Here is a 24,497-nt window from a genome sequence, read left to right as displayed (position 1 = left end):
GAGAGCATGGTATAGGTGTTCTAAGAATTACAGTTCTCAATTCCTCACTACACCCCCAGCAATCTGATACTGGGTTTCTTTCTCCTAGCCAGGGGGTATGTGTGTGGTGGGGAGGAGACTCCTTACACACACTGCCCATTTCCTTAATGATGGATGTGCAGTCAGCGTCATGCAGCGACTTAAGCACTATAACCTGTACGTGTATGTGTGTGTGTGTGTGTGTGTGTGTGTGTGTGTGTGTGTGTGTGTGCGTGTTATGCTGTTATGAGTATAAGCAGGACACAGAAGGCCTGTTTTTACCAAAGCTAGATGAGAGCTGAGGAGAACAGCAAGACCCACCCCTTCACATCACATAGTAGGTAGGATGTTTTATTTGTCAGCATATCTATCTGTTCTTGGTTAGAGCCAATAGCAGTAAAGGAAGTGGTCCCTCTATCACAGAAACAGTTGGCACGGAAACAGCACATTACACCATTATCCAATCCCCCTCCCAGCCCCATATCGTCATCACTCCTCTCCCTCCCTTCCTCTCCTCTCTTCTCCCCTCCCCACTCTCTCGCTCTCTCTCTCCACCATGCATGCTATTTCAGCCATCAATGAAATCACAACCAATCTTGCTGTTGACTTGTCATAGACCAGAGAAAAAGAATGAGCAGGGTTGTTATACATTGAAAAACACATATAACCTGTCCTTTCTATTGCTGCTCATTGGGGCTCTGTCTGTTTCCCCTTCTCATTGCATGCAACAAACATCTTCTATTGTATCCTGTTTCTGTCACAGCCCTGTGTTCTGTTTAGCTTGGTGCCCTTTTACCTCTTTCTCTGTTTCTCTCATGATTTAATCCTGGCCGTTTTCCCCTTCTCTCTATCCCCGCTGACTCCTCCCTTCATTTCACTCTCCCTCTCTCCCTCCGCTCTCTGACACACTCAAACACGCGCACACACACACACACACACCCTCCTCCCCCACCGCTGCAGTGTCTCAACTGCCTTGGAGCAAACAAGAGAGGAAACAGAACACAGACAATAATAAGAAAGAAGAGAAAGAGGGGAATAAAGAGAGAGAGAGAGAGAGAGTGAAAGTGAGAAAGACATGATAATGTTGGACTAAGGGTGGAGTGCACACAGCCTTTCTCTCCCAGCAAGTGTTTGTCTGCAGTATCCCTGGTGAATGGACGCTGGACGGTGAAACGGTAAGCCTGCCTGCTTTATTTTCTCATACACCCTTTTTTTGTCATCACTGCTAAGTTGGCCTCCTTTGGGCCCCCTTTGTTTGTCTGGGTGGGGTGATTGTATTCATAATGTGGAGGAACAGGATATTTTTTCCCTTAGCTGAGCTCAGGATGGTGATGTTCTGAGAAGGAGCCAAGGCAAGGCTGCTTCTCCAGTCCCCTCCTCCACCCTCCCTGCTCTCTATGTAGATATAGACATGGACTAGGAGAGCTGGTGTCTGCCTGTCTGTGCACATCTCCTCCTTGATACATCCTTGATACATATGGTTGTCTGTAATGTTGGGTTTATGGGAAATAGGAAAGATACTTCAAAAGGTGTATCTGTGCATGCTCTGTCCATCCCATCAACCACGAGAGAGAGAGTGAGGGAGAAGAGAGCCAGTAAAAGCACTGTCACGTAGGAGTAGCTGGATGGTTCTCATGATGACTGCCTTAGTGAGACAGTGAATGTGACTGCGGTGGGAGGTGCACACACCCCGTGGAGCGTTGCTCTGCAGGCAGGCACTGGACTGGACAGTGGCTTCACATCGGCATTTAGCAGCGCTCCGCCTGCCATCCCACATCAACAATAACATCAGCACATCGATCGATAACCGTTTTGACCCAGGATGGGTGTGTGTGTGGAGGTGTATTTGTGATGTGTGTGCATGAGTGTGATTGTGAGAAAGTGAGAGAGTGTGTGCGTTCGCTGCTCTTTATTGGACACAGCACTGAGGGTCGTTTGTTTTATTTGAAATATCCCTCATATCTCTAATGAGGCATTACCATGGCTTGTGGAGAGGGGTCAGAGTCAGCAGTGCAGTGCCAGGAGTGTGTGTGTGTGAGAGAGAGAGATAACCTGCGCAGGGAGGGGTCGAGGGGCTAGGGGATTTAACAGTGGGGAGGCAGATGAGGTTGATGCAGTGGAAAAGAGAGAGAGAAATGGAGAAACAGGAGGAAAACAGGACAAGAGAGGAGAGATGGAGGGAATGTAATGAGAAACATTGAGGGGACAGGGCTGTTTAGCCAAGTGTCATCTGGAGATGATGGATGGTGTAGACTAAAGAACTGGCTGCGTACGATAGGCCCAAAGAATGAAGTGAAACAGCCAACATCCAGGCCCTCAGACATCTAAAAATGGAGGCAAAAATGGTGGAAGAAAATCCCACAATGCTTTGGGAACTCTGGAGGAACACAGATAGAGATGGATCAGAGGATGTGAGATGAATAACAACCCCTCTACTCCTCGCAACCTACAAAAGCACATTACATTGCATGATGTTTTTCTTTGCAATATTCATATAAACGGGTAGAAAATACATAAATGCAATGGCGATGGCAAACTGAAATCAAGATTAGCATTTATTATAGCGCTTGATGTTACAGGCTGGCTTTGTGATTATACCGTATTCATGTAATGAAGTGCATTGAGCAGACATAGGAGGAATACAGGATCTGCTTTCACAAAATAATTAGCTTGTCAGTATTTAAATCTATGATTCATTTGATCACTTTTGTTGCTGAGAATTTTCCTGCAAATTGGAAGGAAACGAAAACTTGTAGTGCATTTGAGTTTTTAAATAACTTCTAAAGTTTGTAATTTCCACTTTGAAATGTTAGACTTGATTTGCCCCAATGAAAAATGTCTCAACCCCTACCAAAATGTCCATTAATTATAATCCACATAATAATTTATATTTCTTGTTGCTGCAGGATTATTTTCCTGCTGTAGCAAACTGGCTCAAATGAAGATCCTACATCTGTACTAACAGATCATAGTGTTTTTGTACCTTTTTATAAATTGTCTGGCAATGTTATTTTATACATCATTTTCCTGGCTATGTAACTACAGTGTATCCAAACTTCTACCTTCAAAGGATAGACAGGCAAAGCATGTATGTCTAGTGTCACTCTTGCAATCATTCATGTTAAATCTAAATGGCTATCATATGGCTATCACATAGTTTCACCTTCAATGTGTAAGAAAGTATCATAAGGTTCAGTTTACACGTAGAAGGTGCTAGAACACATAGAAACCAAGCAAACGTAATGACGTCAGGTCAGACATTTCACATACTTTAAAATCCTGGTGTGCTTTACGCTATGGAGGTATGTCAACAATTTAAACTGATAACTCTATAGAGAAGAAATGTGACCCATAGTGATGTCACTGCTTGGAGGGTTGGCCCTGCCATGTCAGTCACAGCTCCTTCTGCACTATGGGAGATGTCCACCAAAGACAGAACCAGGCTCTGTCGCAGCCGGCCGCGACCGGGAGACTCATGGGCGGCGCACAATTGGCCCAGCGTCGTCCAGGGTAGGGGAGGGAATGGCCGGCAGGGATGTAGCTCAGTTGATAGAGCATGGCGTTTGCAACGCCAGGGTTGTGGGTTTGATTCCCACGGGGGGCCAGTATAAAAAAAAAATGTATTCACTAACTGTAAGTCGCTCTGGATAAGAGCGTCTGCTAAATGACTAAAATGTAAATGTAAAATGTAGTCTTTGACCACATGCCTAATCACTCAAAAACAAAACAAAAAACATAAAGTAGCCTAGGACCCAGCATTCTGTGTCTGTATTTTCTATTACACAATAATAAGTATATCTCAGGAAATAACTACTGGACCACAGGTCAGAGATCTGAAAAATATTTCCTCACTTAGAACATTTCCCACTTCTATTTGCAGATTTGCTTTTTAAGCTAACAGCCTAGATGACACTCTAATATGATGTAGCTTGATAACCCCTGCAATTAGAGTGTGCTTGAAGCCTGAAGTTGGACTGAGAGGAGAGGGAAGTGGAAAGGGCAGTAATGGGGCTTAACACAAAGTCAGGGGTCTCTGGTAACCTTGGCTGTAAGGATGGATGACAGGGATCAGCATGTCATATCAAAGTAAATCACACGCCTTCATTGAGCGCTCTCTAAGGTTTTGCTAACACACAAATTGGTTAAACTCACACACTCACAAGATGCCATTGCCCATGTGGTGTCATACATGACACAAACTAATATAATTGCCATATTGGTCTACAGTATATCACATACTTGAAATACGGGCACAGCAGTAGTAGCATAGCACAACATATTTCTGCCATTTTGAATTGGGCTTTTAATAACCTGCCAGTCAAGTTCCCAAAATAACATATCAAACAGGAAAAACAATGGTTAAGTTCAATTTGACCCCTGCTAAACCCTCTGTAGCATTGCCTCTGCCACTCCATTGTGAGACATAATGGCTTGGGACAGTCTAGGGACAGCTCTAGCTTTAAAGTGACAATGGCCGGTTTGTCTCTATGTTTTTGGGTCTGAGAAGGACAATGGGGTTGTATCATATGCTTCCCTCATCTATGCCCTTGTAGGTTAGACCTGGCTGACTTTACCACTTAAATGTATTATAGTACAGGGGAAATGATACAATATGTCTATCTCCTCTTGCACTTAAGAACAATGATTTATGTGGACACATTTAATGTTATACTGTATCATATTACTCTAAACCTGCAGGCTGTGGGAATATCCACCAAACCGGCCTCTATGAAATTGTTCTGCTAATTCCTTTAGCATTTGAATAACTCTGATAACCCACTCTGGAATGCAGTAAACACAGAAATAACGACTACTGTGAACCTTTTTAGCAGGATATACCTTTTTTATTTGTTATTCTGCTAGGTCCAATACTGTGCCATGCCTCTTGTGACCCATCATGCTGACTGGCTTCATGGATTTCTGACTGTCAATTGGACTGAACCAAATTAGGGTGGGTCTTTATCTGTTTGTAGTAACGTTACAGTAAGTAAGGATTAGGTTATAGTTCAGTTTTATGTAAATCTACATAAATGAATGTATATTTCTCTCCTTCCCTCCTCTCTTTCTCTCTCGCTAATCTGTGCTGGTGCTCAGAACTAGGACCCTGTGTGTTTGCCTGAGGACGATGGGCCCTCTTCCCAGCACTAATTACTGAGGGCCCAGCAGAGGAACTAACAGAGCATCTTTGTGTTCCATTCCTTACACATAACAGCAGTCATATGACAGAGTGCAAGGAGGTGATGGAGGAGGTGGTAAAGGAGGGGAGGAGGTGGTGGAGGAGAGGAGGTGGTAAAGGAGGGGAGGAGGAGGTGGTGGAGGGGTGGTAAAGGAGGGGAGGAGGTGGTGGAGGAGGGGAGGTGGTGGAGGAGGGGAGGAGGTGGTGGTGGAGGAGGAGGAGGTGGTGGAGGAGTGGAGGAGAGGAGGAGGTGGTGGTGGAGGAGGGGAGGAGGTGGTGGAGGAGAGGAGGTGGTAAAGGAGGGGAGGAGGTGGTGGTGGTGGAGGGGAGGAGGCGGAGGGGAGGAGGAGGGGATGGAGGAGGGGAGGAGGAGGGGATGGAGGAGGGGAGGGGAGGGGAGCGGTGGAGGAAGGGAGGGAGGGGTAGGGGAGGGATGGAGGATGCTCTGGACTGGAGGACCATCGGGGGTGTTGGAGAGGGTTTGAGAGGCAACAGTTTTTGAGTGTGTGTGTTTGAGTATGTGTGCGTGCGTGTGTGTACACTATGTTTGTGTGTGCTGTGACCATAGCTGCTACTGGCTTTAGGTCAGGAACCTCAACAGCACATCCAAAGTGTCCCAGAGCAGCAAATGAAGCCTGCATACTGATGGAAGGTGGCAAGTCTGCAAGGACATCACTGTCTGCAGGTCTAGTAATAGAATAAGTTGATGTGGAGGTCATGGGCCAACAGAAGTGTAACTGTGTGTATGTGTGTGTGTTTGTGTGTTTGCACACATGCTTCTGGTAACATTTGACTGAGGGCCCAGTCCAGTGTAGAATAATCAGCTTTTTGTGAGTTCATGTATATGGTGCAAGGTTTCCCTGCATCTTAACATGCCATAAATATGATTTATACATCTCTGATACTGCTCGTCAGTGACCTCTACTGCACATTGCAGCCTTTTCCATAGTCTTGCTTGCCAGACTCATGGTACGGCAGCTGTGGGGAGAGACTGCTCTACACTGAACAGTATTCTTTCAATACAGCACCCATATTGATGACCCTGCTGCTGTACTGGTGTTTCCTATTGCAGTGTATTCCAGCTAAGTTTCCTCATGCTGTCCCAATGATGAAACCACCAACTGCAGGATGTTAACTAACAGTCAGTGGCTTACATCAGACACAAAATGGCTGTTCCCCCACAGTTTCCCTTCTGTTGCAAAAAATGTGTGTATCTTATCTGTCATGACCAGTGGAGGCTGCTGAGGGGAGGACGGCTCATACTAATGGCTGGAATGGAGTGTAATGGGCTGGTATCAAACACATGAAAACCATGTGTTTGATACCATTCCATTCATTCCATTTAGCCTCCACTGGTCATGGCCAAAATAAAACTTTGTTTGTTCCTGTGTTAGTGGAAAGATATGAAGCCTGAGCCTTGTCCTGAAATATGATTATGTTAAATAAGAATACTATCAACTGGCATTGAGCAGGTTGAAGAGTGAATAACCTACAAAGCAGCCTGACTGAGTGTATGCTTTGCCACTCAAATAATTATCCCAGTTTTGTTTCACAGACATTGAGACAAACACAGACACAAGTAGACACACACACACACACACACACACACACATACATACACACACACACACAGCTTGCTGGACTCGCTCCACCTTCTACCATCCTTTCCCTTGAGTGGGCTGGCTCACAGCTCTGTCTGTGCACAAATGTGCCATTGTCAGCGCCGGCTGGCCTTGTGACTCAGTGTGACCAGCTCCATCGGCGGGACGGGGAGGCAGAGGGGCGCAGGCATGCACTGAGGCGAGGCACACCAAACACAGTCCCTTATCACTTGGATCTACTAGTAACTACACTGAGCCCCCACCACTACCTTGCTCCCAACCCTCACTACAGCCCACTGTTTTGGACGGATGAAAAATGAACACTGCCTTTCATTGTTCACCATGATGTAGGAGCAGTGTACCCATGTGACCTACTTGTTGTGTGTATGTACTGACATGTATGTGTAACTGATAGATGCACACACACACACACCACATGTTTATATTTATTAATGTATGTAAAATGTAAAGTATTTTGTCTGTAATGTCTTTTTCGTTAAGTGTAAGACTAGCTGTCACCATTGGCGTCGGCTAATGGGGATCCTAATAAATCAAAACCTAATATCTGCCTCCCACCCAGGGCCAGAAAGACTGAGAGTGAGTGTACCAAATCGTGAACAAACACAATGGTCAAGGCCAGATCTTCAGTCTACATTGTAAGTGGTCCATGCACAAATGTTCTCAAACAACTGAATGATTGTGGGGGTTAACAACCAAAACATTTATCAAATAATTAAGTTAAATAACTATTATTACGGCACCTGGGGATGTGTGTGTGGCGCAAAAACCCCCAGCATACAGTGGGTGTTTTGAGAGAAGCTGAGCCAGTGTACTGGCTGAGGAAGCATTCCTTTATACTGTGTGCTTTCTGTGTGTGTGTCCATATTTGGGATGTGTGGGTTAAGGCAAAGACAATAAAAGTATTTTTTGTATTCTTAGTTTAAGACATGGGTTTGGTAACACTTTATTTGAACGTGTCATCCTAATCCCTACATAAGATAATCCTAAACACAAGTTATACTTTAATTGTAAGTCTAACAACAGTTTATGACAACAGTATATCACATTGTTAGTCTGTGCTGTAAACATGTTATGACAGAACAAGTGTTACAGTGAATTCAACAATTCAACAATGACCATATTCCCTCAATGACGTTATCCCTGGTAGTAAAGAGCAATTGTGAAATTGGCCCGGAGTCCTACCCCAGCAGCCCCAATAGGGGAGTAAATACTCTCGCTATGACCCAATCCCACACATCCTACACCCAGCTCCCAGAACAGGGGAGGATGCCTGGGATTTCCTGAGGACAATTAAAAGTTCTGGCACGAGTGAGGAGACGAGGAAAAAACTTATGGGCGACCTCTGATGCACCCCAGAAGGCTTAGGAACTGAATGATTATAATAAATGTATTGAACTTTCTGATTGAACACAAGGGCCCAGATATGGTTGCAGCTCTGATTAATTTATCCATATAGAATCCAATGAGGCTGCCAGAGGCCCCTCCCCTCATCTCATGTGACAGGAATCCTGGTTAATTCTGGGGGGACTTTGTCAGCTGACACATCTTGGAGCACTAAGTGTTATCAGCTAACCCACTCTCCCCCCTAATCAATCACTGTCATGTGGGAGAGCGAACGCAGACCCAGAGTTCTGATGATGGACTCATTTTAGGACTCTTTGAAAACTCATTGGTGCTCTAAATGTCTAGTCAGATTAAGTGTACTATCTGTACATATTCCACTTCTACTGGGTGTCTGACAGTTGCACTAATGTCTGATAATGTGCTCTGATACTGTATAAAGAGGCCTGTTTCTAACGGGTTTATCTATTTTAGCAGCATTCCATTCCTCAAGGACAAACGACATTGAGGAAGTCAGGATTATGAACTGGGATCAGGTCTGGGTTATTATGGGAAATCCAGAGCCAGTAGGGCACCAACCAACCAGCATATTGAAGCAACAACTCTATTCAGGCCAAACACTCAATCTTGCATAATGCAACACAAAGTGCTGAGTCCTGAAGATCACTCAGTCTGCGACCTACATCTCCTATGGTTCTGACGTAGGATGGTATGAGCGAGCTCACCGGCAGTGACTCACTACAGCGATACAGGACATTTTTTAGGTCGAAACATTTATTCAACCTATGAAGCCAGTCATCATTTTCAGATGCAGGAGGACATTGTGCTGTCTGTTTGTGATGGAAGGCTGTAGTGGAGCGACTGATATTTTTCTCTGCTGCCTGAGGGATATTATATTGACTTTCTAGTTGTTGTCCGAGTTTTTAGAAAGCAGCCTGCTGGTATCTGCGTTTTGGTACGTGTGTTTTGCCTCAGTTTAAAGCTATATTTTAACACATTCTTGAGTGAGCAATTATAACACAATCCAACACTAATGAAACCAAAGTTGAATCACGCCTCTGAACATCTAGGGTGGTCATGGGTCATTCCTCCACTAGCTCTTAACCAAATACTGTAAATAAATCATCTTCAGTTAATGAATCGCAGGCTATGCATTGATAATTAGTGATTTCTCAGTGTTCCAGTAATAGCCAGTTTACCACTGAAAGTTTCCACCACAATCTCAATCTCAGTACTTTTCACTCTGAATCAGTTTCAGTCATTATTTTGTGACTAGGTCTTATAGCTACAGATCAAATCAATTTTCGGTTTTGCTCCCTCTCGGTTCCTGAGATCCAGCACAGCTCCTATCTGTTATTAAACTGTAGTCAGGTTAACCCCCCAAATATTAAATATTGTTCTTACCAGCATTATGTTCTAAATAATCCAGACCTTTTGGACCTTTAAAGGGATACTGCTAGCTTCTGGCAATTATGCCGTTTTCTACTTATCCAGAGTCAGATGAACTTGTGGATACCATTTGTATGTCTCTGTGTGCAGTATGAAGGAAGTTGGAGGTAGTTTCGCGAGCCAATCCTAGCGCAATGAATGGAAGTCTACAGGTACGGTAGCATACGCTAGTGTAGGCCTAACTGTAGATTTCCAGTCATGCGCAAACGCTAGTTAGCATTGGCTCATGAAACTACCTCTTACAGTACTTACCCACTAAACTTGATAGGGGGCGCTGAAACAATGGAACCCATTCATTTTCAATGGAGGGAAGCGAAGTGGGCGGGGGAACTGTTGGACGATGCAAGCATTGGCGAGGCAGTGTGAACAGGGTGGGACCTAAGTTGAGGAAAGCTGAACTTTACACAAATACTCAGCGATATCGCGGCGCGATTTACCAGCTTGCTAGCATCCACATGAGGGCGAAGCTAGCGTTGCTATCAGAATTATCGCGGATAGCGGAAATCCCCTGTAACGGGGGGATTAACTAGCACGTGTATTTCCCCTCGCCATGCTAGCTTCACCCTCATGTGTGTGCTAGCAGGAAATGTAAAACTTGTAGTGTATTTGAGGTTTAAAAAAGCTTCTGAGGTTTAGAATTTCCACTTTGAAATTTCTGACTTGATTTTCCCCTACGAAAAATGTATCAACCCTTCTGTCTTTCTCTAAACTCTATATGTATCTTCCTTTGCCTCTGAGCTGGAGTTCTCAGGAACAATTAACTGGCTGATTTAAGTCATGTGTACTGCCTCAACCAGTCAGACGTCACAATGCGCCTCAGAATCCCTAGCTTGTTGCGAGAAAGATTGAAAGCTTGTGCCTTCAATCCAAAAAAGAAATGTTCTATAGAACAGAACATTTCAGGGCCCTGCTTTTTCTAAGTAATTTAACAACAAATACTGTATGTGCCTCAGTAGTATTGCATGGCCTCATCCCATTGTTCACTAACTGATTTATCAGAACAAAAGACCCAGATCCGCCTGATGGGAAATGTTTTGATTTACAATTTTTATTACATTACTAGTTTGTTGACAATGGTTTCATTGATCAGTTGGTTGGTCACAAGGCTGGCAAGCCATCATCTCTGTGTCCTTTAGGGGTGTTAAACGTTTAAATAAAATTGGGATCGTTAACGTCTAGAAAAAAATCCCTAACAGAAAAACTATTTTGTTTTGGGGGGGCTTCCACCAAATTTAAATCACAGTGCAGTTATCACAAAACTACCACTAACAGGTCCAGATCATCATCATAAAGGGAACAATCAAAATGTAACAAACACCTAATGCAACAAGGCTTTAACGTTAGAAGGAGATATGCATCTTTGAAATTATTTGCCATGGGGATAAAGCGCTCCGCACGTCATCGTCATTAACAGTTGGAAAAATGGCAGAGAGTGAGACAGGGAAGCGACAACTTTGCAAGGTGGAATTGAGCTACAGTGGCAGTACAGGTGCAAAGCTTAACCATCTGAAAGGGAGGTACTGTGAGACCCAAACCATTGCTGGCAGCAGCGCAGGCCCCCAACAATAGACATTAGACAGGCTCTCACACGAAAGAAGTGCGATAAGTAATGGAGTGAGAAAATCACAGCTCTGATTACAGAAATGATTGCAGTTGAAATGCAGCCATTGTCAATGGTAGAGGATGTCTGCTACCATGCCCTGATGGCATATCTAAAACCAGACTGCAAGATGCCATGTCGAAAAGCCGTGACGGCCCATATGGAGAAATTGTACAATGATTGCGCTACTAGTGCAAAGTGTGAGCTCTCAAACACCCCATACGTGGCGTTAACAACAAATCGTTGGACGTCTATGAACACGCTGTCATACATCACTGCAATGAGCCTTCATATTGATGAACAGTGGGACATGAAGTCCCATGTACTGACCACTAAGAACATTGAGGAGAGGCACACAGAAGATAACCTAAAAACGTCATTAATTACCATTGTTGCTGAGTGGGTGGGGGACAGGAGTAAGGTGAGCGCCGTCTGGTAGCTATGACTGCAGTAGATGGAACTGCATTGTCCCCTAGCTGTCATACACAGGACCATATCTGCATTGTCAATTCACATGTAATTAACGATTAAACAATAAAAAATGTCTGTTTAAACGTTGAGAAAATGTGTACATTTGTCAAATCCCTAGTGTCCTTGTCTGTTTATTGACACAGTCACCCAGCTCTCTCCCATCTAACCAACTAGAATTCACAGGAACATTAGATCCAGATTTAGTCCACTCTAACACAGGTCCTTGAATTTCTTGGTCGCCTAAGAGAAAAAAATATGATATGATTTTTGACTCTCAACATTAATTGCTTTTACAGTGGTCTAATTCAATCACTTTATTCAGTATTAAAACAATCTGATTGGCATCCTACTTTTAGTTTGACAATGACAAGAAAGAAGAGGTAAAATTACATGTCAAGCTGCTTGGATCTAATTTCTAAGTACAACTGCACCAGGGTAGTCATTGATCCACATGCAGCTGTATGAATGTCAAAGCCAGATAAAGGCAGTTTGGACAGCCTCACACACACCAACATTTAGGAGTCCCATTGGGTCAGCTCTTCTTTCACTCCCAACTTTCTGTACCGTAATCTCGTTCACCAAGCCAAGCCTGGAACTATACCGAGCCTACTCACAACCGATTTAGGTTGCACTGCTTTTCTTATTATGGTTGAAAACAGTGGAGGCTGCTGAGGGGAGGACAGCTCATAATAATGGCTGGAATGGAGTCTATGGAATAGTATCAACCATATGGAAACCACGTCGTTGATGTGTTTGATATTATTCCATTGACTCCATTCCAGCCATTATTATGAGCCGTCCTCTCCTCAGCAGCCTCCACTGGTTGAAAACACTATAGGCTAATGTGTCACACAGCTCAACTGTCTTCATGTCTACTGGGGGAGCCAGGTCAGGGAGGGTAACTGTAACTGACTGACTAGTCAGTCTGGTGTCCTCAGTACCCTCAGTCTGCCAGGCTGCTCTGCTACCACAGGAACCCAAGCCTCCGGCAGGGAGTAAACCCTCTACCCTCCCTCTCTCCCAAAACCACTGTCCCGGTCCCTGCACTGCCCTGGACCAATGGGTAAATGGAACATTAGAACCATGAGAGTTGTGCAAAACAATCACAGAGCTATTTCACAGTTTACTGTCTGAGTGTAGTGGGGTTCACGGAGGACCGTTGGCGGAGAGAGAGAGAGATGGGAGAGAGAAAGGGAGTGAGAAAGAGAGAGTGAGAGAGAGAAAAAGAGACAGAGTGGAGGGAGAGGGGAGAGAGGGAGAGGAGGGGAAGTAACCTCAGCGTGATGTAAAGTAACCAGTGACAGTGATTGTTGGTAAGAGGCCTGGGGTGTTCATGTGGTATGCGCGTGTGAGGAGGAGAGGGGGGTCATGCATGTGTGTGTGTGTGTGTGTGTGTGTGTGTAGACATGAGTGAAGAGGGACTGGGGCATATCGCACAATACAACTGCTGGTGAGATGCTTTACGTAACAACGGTATTCATCAATAAGACAGAGATGACATTGTGCTTTTTGTCAGGACTTACATAATCTATTTATTGCCAGAGCCAGGCCTGTTCAGTGACATGAGAGATGGAGCAGTAGCATACTAGGTAGGCCTGGTAACCTTGGGCCTGAGGGAGCCACTGCATGCTGCATGCTCTCAGAACTACTAGTATACAGAGTTTATCATATCTAAAACAACACACCTCTTTAGGTGTATTTTTGAATTTGAAAATCACACTCCTGTATACCGGTATTTCTACTTGATTATGTCAAGCTGGCTGTTGTGTCAGAAACCTTTGGACAATGGACAGTATGTTTGCTCTACTTTGAACACCTAACATGATCCCTCTTCAAATATAAAACCGTCTCCCCAGAAACATGAACACACACACCTGTACACCTCATTTTTAAACCATTGTTAGTTAACAAAAAACCCAACTGTTTCTTTTTCCATAGTCATCACATGCTCCACTCTACCTCCTTCGTTTGAAAACATAATGACCTGAGAAAAACATTCATTTACATTTACATTTTTACATTTTTCCTCTGTCTAGCAACTCGATCATCACTAAACAGCACACTAGCACAAAAACAGCACCTGCCTGTTCCTCAATTCTTAAATTGTCTGGCTTTGCTTTCATTATCTCACTCTACAACCTGTATGTGCCTCTGGATTAATTCTACTTAATTCAACTCAGCCCATCGAATAAAGGGACGCTAGCAAAGTGATCCCTTTGCAACCTCTTTCATAGTCCTATTTTTTAAATTAATTGTAAGGAAAAGATCATTCTACATGTGAAAAAGAGTGAGAAAAAATGGTGATGTGTGCATAGTCCTGGTGTCATATACTGAACAAAATTATAAACACAACACGCAACAATTTTAAAGATTTTACTGAGTTACAGTTCATATGAGGAAATCAGTCAATTGAAATAAATTCATTAGGTCCTAATCTATGGATTGCACATGACTGGGAATACAGTAATGCATCTGCTGGTCACAGATACCTTAAAAAGAATGGGCCCCAGGATCTCGTCATGGTATTTCTGTGCATTCAAATTGCCATTGTTAAAATGCAGCTATGGTCATTGTCCTTAGCTTATGCCTGCCCATACCATAACCCCACCGCCACCATGGGGCACTCTGTTCACAACGTTGACATCAGCAAACCGATCACACACACGTAGCCATACACATGGTCTGCGGTTGTGAGGCCGGTTGGACGTACTGCCAAATTCTCTATAACAACGTTGGAGGCGGCTTATGGTAGAGAAATGAACATTCAATTCTCTGGCAACAGCTTTGGTGGACATTCCTGCAGTCAGCATGCCAATTGCACACTCCCTCAATACTTGAGACATCTGTGGCATTGTGTTGTGTGACAAAACTGCACATTTTAGAGTGGCCTTTTATTGTCCCCAGCACAAGGAGCACCTGTGTAATGATCATGCTGTTTAATCAGCTTTTTGATATGCCACACTTGTCAGGTGAATGGATTATCTTGGCAAATGATAAATGCTCACTAACAGGGATGTAAACTAATTTGTGCACAACATTTGAGAGAAATAATATTTTTGTGCGTACGGAAAACTTCTGGGATCTTTTATTTCAGCTCATGAATAATGGGACCAACACTTTACATGTTGTGTTTATATTTTTGTTCAGTGTGTATCCACTGTACATTAGGACATGGGACACAAATAATACAATTGCTTCAAGAATGTCATTCATAACATTTTCCATTTCCATGTACTCCTGAGTGGCGCAGTGGTCTAAGGCACTGCATCGCAGTGCTAACTGTGCCACTAGAGATCCTGGTTCGAATCCAGGCTCTGTTACCGCCGGCCGCGACCGGGAGACTCATGGGCGGCGCACAATTGGCCCAGCGTCGTCCAGGGTAGGGGAGGGAATGGCCGGCAGGGATGTAGCTCAGTTGATAGAGCATGGCGTTTGCAACGCCAGGGTTGTGGGTTCGATTCCCACGGGGGGCCAGTATAAAAAAAAAAATGCATTCACTAACTGTAAGTCGCTCTGGATAAGAGCGTCTGCTAAATGACTAAAATGTAAATGTAATACACATACTGATGCAATGTCATGCATGTATGGGTTTTACACAATTTGCACATAATGTACATTGGAACTAATTGTTCATGCATGCCTATAAGGCTGTAATAGAGTCCTGTGCATGCATTATGCCCGTTAACCAGGAATCTTCTGTTACCCAACCCTCTGAGGATTAACATCACCTCCCAATCTAATACGATTGACCTTCTTTCTGATGGCAAATTGGTGCTTTCCACTATCATGACAGAAATTGCCCATTACACAACCGTGACAGACTGTGACTGCAGTACATGTGCTCATTTCTAATAATGATTAGATATTGTAATTGTTTGCGGCACGGCGAATTAGAAATATGAGGTGAGCTCAGGGAGAGGAAGCAATTGTGTCGCGTGCAACGAGCAGTGAAGGAAAGGCGAGATAGTGACAGAGTTGGTCTCACCCTGACTATCACATTACCTCAGTGCTCACCATTAAACATGAGTCTGGCCTGGCCTCTCTCCACGGCCCCTTCAATGCTTCCTCTCCCTCCTCTCTCTTACTCTTAAAGGGACACATCCTCACTACGTCACACAACACCATTATTCTCCACATCACAACTACTGTCCTTGATTTAGTGAACTGGTGATGTGTGCTCTGGGTAATCGGGTTTAAAGTGCATCCAGTTATACAGTTTCAAATAGTACGGTTTCATATGGACTCAAAAGGGTAAGGTATTGTACTTGACTGAAATAATATTTGTAAAGTGATACTAACCCCATATGCCCTCTCTCACTTAACACGTCCCTTACGAGAAAGAGTGGAAGGCCTGCCGACCGACCTCGTGCCTTATCTTGCCCCTGGTGTTTGTGCTTTCACACTAACATAATGCATACCTTGCCATGCCATCAAGTCAGTGGCCTACATGTAGAATTAAACAGGTCAACTGAACAACTGAAACAAGCCAAAATACAGAGAAAGGAAGTAAAGTGATACATGAACTGATCAAAATAATTTGCACGTTGGTCTATTTCAGCTTTGATAATTTGTCTCAGTTGCATGTTTGCCTTTACATGCTTGTAATGTTAACACCAAAAGACAAATACCATGCTAGTTCGCCATATAACTAATAACTAAACCGTCAATCTATCTAATCTAACTGAACAAATAAACCCACCCTTAAGTGTACGACATTCAGAGAGGGACATGGGTAATATCATTCACAAGAGCCTGCGTTAAATGTGGGGATATTGTTCCGTAATCATGAAGAAATACACATCCCACCACCTCCTCAACAATTATCTAAAGAAGCATCACCTCAGAGGCAGTATGGCAATGCTGAAGAACGCTGAAATTGCACATTGAAAATAGCTAATGCACCGTTCGTTGTAATAACTCCTTTTATGGCCTCTGAAAATCAGTGATGTGCAGCTTTCTAACTGGTTTGGCTGGCTTTGCCATTTTGAGAGCTTGGGCAATCAGGTGCCTGAAGCAGAAGAACAATACTGTCCTTCCTGTTTGTGTTGGGTAATGCTTCTGCTGTGTCAGACAGTCCTCCCAGTCTTTCCAAGAGTGGACCTCACTAACTTTGGGGAATGCGGTCTCTCTCTCTCTCTCTCTCTCTCTCTCTCTCTCTCTCTCTCTCTCTCTCTCTCTCTCTCTCTCTCTCTCTCTCTCTCTCTCTCTCTCTCTGTGACAGGTCTGAGGAGTGTAGTCTGGCCAACAATACTAGGCCACAGCGTGATTTCACATTTGTTACACAACCAATAGCATACGGTCTGTCCTTTCACAATGTGCATCTATTTATCACAGAGTCCCATGGAGGTTCACTCTTAACATGTCCAAGCTCTGATTGCAGCCCATTTACTGTAATATACTTTATTATTGGCCCCCTTGGTCATGATTAGCAAAAAAGACTGTCTAAAATAAATAATACAAAAAAGGAAAGGAACTCCTTTCCATGACCTAAACTGACCAGGTGAATCCGGGTGAAAGCTATGATCCCTTATTGATGTCAGGGGAGGATTTTGTAGAAAACATTAGGCACACGTTCCTAATATTAAGTTACACCCCCTTTTGCCCTCAGAGCAGCCTCGATTTGCGGGGCATGGACTCTACAAAGAGTTGAAAGCGTTCCACAGGGATGCTGGCCCATGTTGACTCCAATGCTTCCCACAGTTGTGTCAAGTTGGCTGGATATCCTTTGGGTGGTGGACCATTCTTGATACACACGGGAAACTGTTGAGTGTGAAAAACCCAGCAGCATTGCAGTTCTGGACACACTCAAACCGGTGCGCCTGGCACCTACTACCATACCACGTTCAAAAGCACTTAATTCTTTTGTCTTGCCGATTCACCCTCTGAATGGGACACATACACAATCCATGTCTCAATTGTCTTACTGCTTAAAAATCCTTATTTAACCTGTCTCCTTCCCTTCATATACACGGATTGAAGTGGATTTATCAGGTGACATCAATAAGGGATCATAGCTTTCACCTTATCAGCCTATGTCATGGAAAGAGCTAATGTTCCTAATGTTTTGTACACTCAGTGTAGCTCAGTATTGGTATTATTTATTTTATACAGTATTTTTTGCTCATCTTTATCAAGGGTGCCAATAATTCTGGACCTGACTGTGCAGTATTCCAACACATTAAGTGCAGTGGATTAACACTGTAATTATATTATCTAAGAAAATGTTAATCATCCATAAAAATCCACATGGTGCAAATGTTTTCAGCATTTTTGTAGACAGTATTTTTGAAGGCAATCTGTTCGTTTTCTGTTGTAGGCTTGATATCCAAAGCTGAGATTTCTTCCTGACTGTTGTTATGAGCCATGCACCTGCAGGATAACAAATTGGAGGTTGAGGCAGAGATCAGGCTTTGCAGTGGAATGAAAGAGTGAGAGGCACCTGTCGGCTTGAGGCAGTTATTTTCCACTGTGATAGTAAATAAACAGTACACCTGATATCAGTTTCCAGAGCCTTAGGTAGACAGGAGAGCGGGAGAGTCCAGGGGCGAAGGGGAGAGCGGCTAGGGGTAGAGACATTAATCTTGCATCTGTTTCCGTTTCACACCCCGGATACCATTTGTGTTTGTTTTTGTGTGTGTGGATGCGTGTGTGTGTGGATGCGCGTTTGTGTGTGCATGTGTGTGTGTGTGTTTTCTTGTGTATGACTCAGCTCTGACTAGGTCTATGGTAACACAGGGCTGCAGAGGGAGATAGACAGGAGAAACGCCTGTTAGAAACAAACAGGAAAGAAGAAGTGAGCACTGAGAGGGACAGTATGGCGACACAGCTGAGGATCTGAGATACAGGTCTGGACTTTGACCAAGAAAACGTGTGCTGTGTGTTCCACATGCATTGTAGTGGACACACACTGTCAGCTTTGGGGGTATGATCTTTTGTGTCCTTTGTGTGTGTCACGGTCTACATGTTTGTGTGAGTGTATATTTTAGTAAGTGCATTTTGTGTGTTTTGTGTTGAGACATTAATGAAGCAGCTCAGCTCCACTTCTCGGGCTCCTCTCGGGCTCCTATGCTCTGATTCATCATGTCTGTGCTCATTGATCATGTCTCTCCTCTCCCTCTTTTGTTGGTAGAAACGGGGGCCTTCAGTTGCCTGAGACGCACCACCACGAGGAGGAAACGGAGCAGAACATAGCCCAGAGAGGAGGCAGAAACCACGTGAAGGACTGACGTGGATGACTGCAGTCATAAAGATAGGGAGCGGTGACGTGAGAGCCATGAGGGAGGAGAGCGAGGGGGATTTACTGCACCTACACATCATCCCCGAACACTGTCTCCACTAACACCTCCATCCCCATTCCTGCTCCGTAAGCTTCCTCAGGGGGTGACCCTTGATATGACCCCCAGCACCCTTGGCATCAGGCTGTCCAGCCCAAGCCCCAGCTCCAGGCTCTGTGTGGGCATCCCACCATGTCCTGGTAGAGCTCTGTGCTAACGCCAGTCCCAAAGCCTGGGATAAACCCACAGAGGACCAACGGACAGCCTCTAGACCACGAGGAGAATGAAATATTCCTGAGTCATTCCTGCTCTGTGGTTCTCGTTTCTCTCTGTTTGCTCTGAGTGGAAGGTGTCTCTCTCCCTTCCCATCAAGCCCCTGCAGCTTTGAAGATTCAAACGTAATCCTATCCCTGTTCTGACATCCATCACTCTCTTCCTTTGCCTAGTTTCTTATCTCTGCTCCTTTTGAACTTTCAGATTATTTTGGTTTGACCCCAGACACGCCCCTTTTGCCACCCGGCACGTTCTCCTCTGTGATCACCACGTTTTCCTCGGTGTTCACCGCGTGGCAGACGACCATGGGTTGCCGGCAGAGTTCGGAGGAGAAGGAGGCGGCGCGGCGCTCCCGGCGGATTGACCGCCACCTGCGCTCGGAGAGCCAGCGGCAGCGGCGTGAGATCAAGCTCCTTCTGCTGGGCACCAGCAACTCTGGCAAGAGCACCATCGTCAAGCAGATGAAGATCATCCACAGTGGAGGCTTCAATCTGGACGCCTGCAAGGAGTACAAGCCCCTCATCCTTTACAACGCCATCGACTCGCTCACACGCATCATCCGCGCCCTCGCCACGCTCAAGATCGACTTCCACAACCCTGACCGCGCCTACGATGCCGTGCAGCTCTTCGCTCTGACCGGGCCGGCCGAGAGCAAAGGGGAGATCACAGAGGAGCTGCAGGGGGTCATGAAGCGCCTGTGGGCCGACTCAGGCGTGCAGGAGTGCTTCTGCCGCTCCAACGAGTACCACCTGGAGGATAACACTGCCTACTATCTGAACGACCTGGACCGCATCTCCTCCAACGAGTTCATCCCCACCGTGGAGGACATCCTGTGCTCCCGTGACATGACCACAGGCATTGTGGAGAACAAGTTCACCTTCAAGGAGCTCACCTTCAAGATGGTGGATGTGGGGGGGCAGCGCTCGGAGAGGAAGAAGTGGATCCACTGCTTCGAGGGTGTGACCGCCATCATTTTCTGTGTGGAGCTAAGCGGCTATGACCTCAAGCTATACGAGGACAACCAGACGGTAAGGGAAGCCGTTGGGCAACATATGCAACATTAGCCATTACACAACCATCCAGTTCCTGTCCACACTCTTGGAGCATGCTGTTAGCTATGGCACTGTGGTGTTCTCCTTTTCACACTTCTCAGGGCGCATTACATCTAGGGCCACACTTCTCATTTCTGCAGAATTTAATAGACATCATATCACTCAAAATTGTAGGGGCCCAAGTTGACCTCTAGCATGTGTCCTCAGAATGTTGGAGTTAGAAACAAGTAAATGATCAAGTAACAAACCCTAACTAACCCTTCAAAGAGGAATATATTGTATATCTGACATTCTGTGTGGATATGATAGCTTTACCCCATGAAAGCTGAAAAGGGAAGACTGTATTCCTACATAGAGGGCTAACAGTTTATTTATGTATTTTTTGTTTTATTTATTTGTACCAAAGAAAAGGGCTACCTGTTGTGAGAAGCATTAGGAGCAGATAACACATGCAAGAGCACGAGCCTGATGTCATCTCTGCTGCGTCATCACTACTCTATACCGCTCTTTACAACCTTCTGCATTTCCTGCATCTACTTCTCATGAAACAGTATACTAAATGCTTCCGTCATGGTCTACAGGAAGCCTAGATTCTCCTACACTATATTTTCGGAAAACATGTTAGCACATGTTGGGTCAGCTGGAGAATGTTGGGTCTTAGCTGTTAGAGAAATGAAGGGAAAGTTGATAACAACAATGCATCACATTCTTGTTTGTAATTTTTAGCTATACTCTACCTTCCTGTGGCCTGATAATTCACGTGTAACATAAATAAGACAAGATGTATTAGGCGCTCGCTGAGTTAGTACATGAAATCAATACGTTTACATTTTAGTCATCTTATCCAGAGTGACTTACAGGCTCAATTAGGCTAAAGTGCCTTTATCAAGGGCATATTTCTTACCCACTCTGCTTGGGGATTCAAACCAGCGACCTTTCAGTTACTGGCCCAACGCTCTTAACCGCTAAGCTACCGGCCACCCGTTTTAGCAAGTTATAAATACATTCTTGAGAGGAAAATGCAGTTAGGCGTTAATTGAGTTCATAGTGTAAGGTGTGAGGGTGTACCTGTGAGAATTAGCAGCTTGCGATGGCACTGTTCAGCAGTAGGATGTCACAGGTCCAGGAACAATTAACTAAGAGGTGGGGAAATTAAGAGAGAGAAGGAGAGGAAGTGAGGAATAGAAAATGAAAAAAGGGGATTGTTTGGAGGAAATCTGAGGCCCCACCCTTCTCCCCTTGTCTGTCTATGAAGCTTCAGCCAGTGGACATTATTTATGAACTCTGGGTGTGGTTGGCAGGCACGGCTGATTTGGGCCCTTATCAGTGAAATGTCTGCTGGAACAGTTTACACAGCTTTCCCCTTTACTGCAAGATAATTTTTCAACCCAATGTGGTTTGAAGGTTTGAGGGATGAGCATGAATAATATGAATACTATTTCATTGTTAATTAGATGCTATGTAATGTTGATAGGCCTACACAGTGGCTTAGTGTTCCAATCAGCATCATATGAAGTATTCTGTTCAAATAAACATTTGGTTCTGGTGCAAACTAAGTTCTGGTGTATTTCAAGCCTTCAGGACATACTATGATGCATGATGTTAGGAATGACGAAAACAGCTCTAGCAATATTAGTGTCTGACTCAATGTAGCATTATGTCTCAATGTGTCTCATAAACCCTCGGAGTCATATGAGAATGTGTCTGAAGACAGGGAGACAGGCAGAGAGGCATGGAGTCAGAGAGGGAATCAGAGAGAGACAGGGAGGCAGGGAGGGAGACATGGAGAATGGGGCTGTGGTGAGCACTCAACTTGACGCCGCTCACTCTCAAATGCAGCTCACTCTCAAATGGAGCTCTCTCTCTCCTCTCGCTCTCTCTACTCTCATGCATGGCAACAGAAAGGGGATGGATCAGAGAGGGCCTGAACGATTGAGTCTTAGACATGAGTATATTTGAGGTATTATTTTTATGTGTGTGTATCGGTGCAGAAATCTATCTTTGAAGGACTGTCTGAGACAAGAAGGGACCCTTGAAGCCCTGACACTATCTCTAGGCAGTTTACTGATGCCATTTGTTTTTGGCAGTGTACGTATATGTTTGATGGTTTAGGTATGACCTCTTTGGGACTGTTATTAATCGAAAGGGATAGGTTGTGGTTGAAAGTCCATGGCAAAAAGAGTGGGAATGGGACTGATAAGAATAGTGGAGTGCAGTTAGGTGTAGACCTGGGTTCAAATACAATTTCTAATATTTCAATTACTTTCACATACATTTCAAACTAATTCAGATATTTTTTATTTGAAAAGACATGTAGTTGAATATTGGAATGTACTTGGAAAGTATTGGCATGTATTTGAAAATACTCAAATACACTGACTCAAATACACTCCCATGCATTTAACCCAGGCATTTGAAAATAGTATTTGAAAATACTTTCAAATAGTAGGCTATTTTATATAACAAATAATCAAATACACATGTATTTGAACCCAGGTCTGGTTAGGTGAGAGATAGGGAAAGAGAGGGACACAAATTAGCAAGATAAAGCTACCTAGAGCGTGTAGCAGAATTGGGAGAAGAGTGGTGAGGTTTCTCCACAGAGAAAAAGCTCTGGATCTACAATTACTTGAATAATGGCGCTCGTATGGCACTATAGTATCACCTCCATAACTCACTAACGACAGTCATCCTTCAATCATGCTCTATAACAAAATGGACCTAGTTGCAATGGTGACCTTCAACTACAATATTTCACATCTGTTTTAACATGTGCAATCGTCTGATGTTAAATGTAAAAATAGTATTTGTTTTATTTTGTGCCATGGCACGCTAGTACCTGATTGGATTAGATAGCCCATGTGATGTGTCTCAGCCATTGACAGACCAAATTATGAACCAAATTATGTAACAAGAGCATAGCTTAATAATTGTTAGGCTTTGGAGTATTGGTTTCTGTGAGCTGGAATGTGTTATTTTGGGCAGTGCTTGCTCTAGGGGAGAGGAGAGAGAGTGGGCATGATGTGTGTCTGCCTTGAGATTTTATCTGCAGGGATTGGACAGGACAGGTCCAGAGGTTATTTGGGAAACAGTTTGGATACAGGAGGCTAGGGGAACACATGATGACCTCAAATTATGATATGCTAACATGGAATAGAAGGCTGAATGAGCTCATCACCACCTGAGAAACCAGCAGGAAATGAATGGGCAGAATCATGAGTACTGTAACCATAGAATTAGGAATTAGAACTCGTCTCTCTCTTACTCCATCACATGTAGTGTAGTACTGGATCACTGGTAGGGCACGCTACACAGGGTTTTTAGAGAGGATGTCTGTCTTTGTGAGGAAAAAGTCTTACAATTCTTTCCCCACCCACCCACTCCCTGATGCATTTTTCCTGTCCCATCCCTGTCTTCATAATGAATTGGTTGCCATGCCTTCAGTTGCCTAGTAACAGACCAGTCGAATGCTCCTAATAATCTTGGGCTGTTGACAGTGAGCTGTGATTTAGGGAGAGTGTGTGTATGCGTGCATCCACGTGTGTGTGTTCTGCCTGCATGCGTGTGTGTACTGTAAATTAATAAATGTTTGTATGCGGTAGGGAGGGCTGAACAACTGGGTTGCATACTGTGTGTATGTGAGGTGAAAACAAAGTACAAGGGCTTTCTGGTTGTAGTGGATTACAGTGGACAGACATTTCACAGAGCTGTTACAGTGACATGTGATTGCACTCTAAGCCCCATAGACATAGTAGAGATGTTAAATTAAAGTGTCCAGTGACTCCAGAGGATCCAGAATAGGACCACACATCTACACTTCTAAATAGGTTTAAAATCTCCTAAGGAGCGTAAGCATACTTTCTCACGCTGTTAATATGAAAGTCATAATTTAACGAGTTAAGCTAATACAATTTCATGTTAATGAATGGGGAATTGTGTATAATTGGAAACTGTGTTTCACAGCAGATAGGATGACAGAGTAGGACCATTATTGGGTTAGCTACTGAAACACTCACCAACTATGAGGTGTTTAAACAGAATTTAAGATCTCAAACTCAGTTAGTCCTCGCCTCTCATAATCCAAGTAGAGCCTTTCTGCTAAGCCATTTTTGTTGTCTTTTCCCAAACATGCATGTAAACCAACACACAGTGAAGTGCACTGTGTTGTAGCCCTCTGGCTGTAAATTATAGTGGTGTCTAGCAACCAGTAGTAGTCATGAG

The 24,497-nt window shown here is 44.2% G+C and overlaps 1 protein-coding gene across 3 annotated transcripts in view; it reads left to right on the top strand.

The window, feature by feature from the left end:
• The first annotated feature begins 917 nt into the window (after positions 1–917).
• LOC121582415 (guanine nucleotide-binding protein G(z) subunit alpha-like) overlaps positions 918–24,497 on the top strand; it is a 34,001-nt gene continuing 10,421 nt past the window's right edge. Inside the window, exons 1-3 of one of the 3 annotated variants that reach the window (XM_041898172.2) lie at positions 918–1,193; positions 18,807–19,349; positions 19,429–20,252. In XM_041898172.2, the coding sequence (XP_041754106.1) occupies positions 19,530–20,252 (723 nt within the window). In that variant the 5' untranslated portion in view covers positions 918–1,193; positions 18,807–19,349; positions 19,429–19,529. Of the gene's footprint in view, positions 1,194–17,876; positions 18,600–18,806; positions 20,253–24,497 lie in introns of those variants that run through there. The other 2 variants (XM_045225149.1, XM_041898173.2) reach the window with 2 other exon arrangements.

Source organism: Coregonus clupeaformis, chromosome 15 (genome assembly GCF_020615455.1).
Source record: "Coregonus clupeaformis isolate EN_2021a chromosome 15, ASM2061545v1, whole genome shotgun sequence".
NCBI lineage: Eukaryota > Metazoa > Chordata > Actinopteri > Salmoniformes > Salmonidae > Coregonus > Coregonus clupeaformis.
Note: the sequence above shows the minus strand (reverse complement) of the source record. Positions and strands in the feature narration are given on the sequence as shown.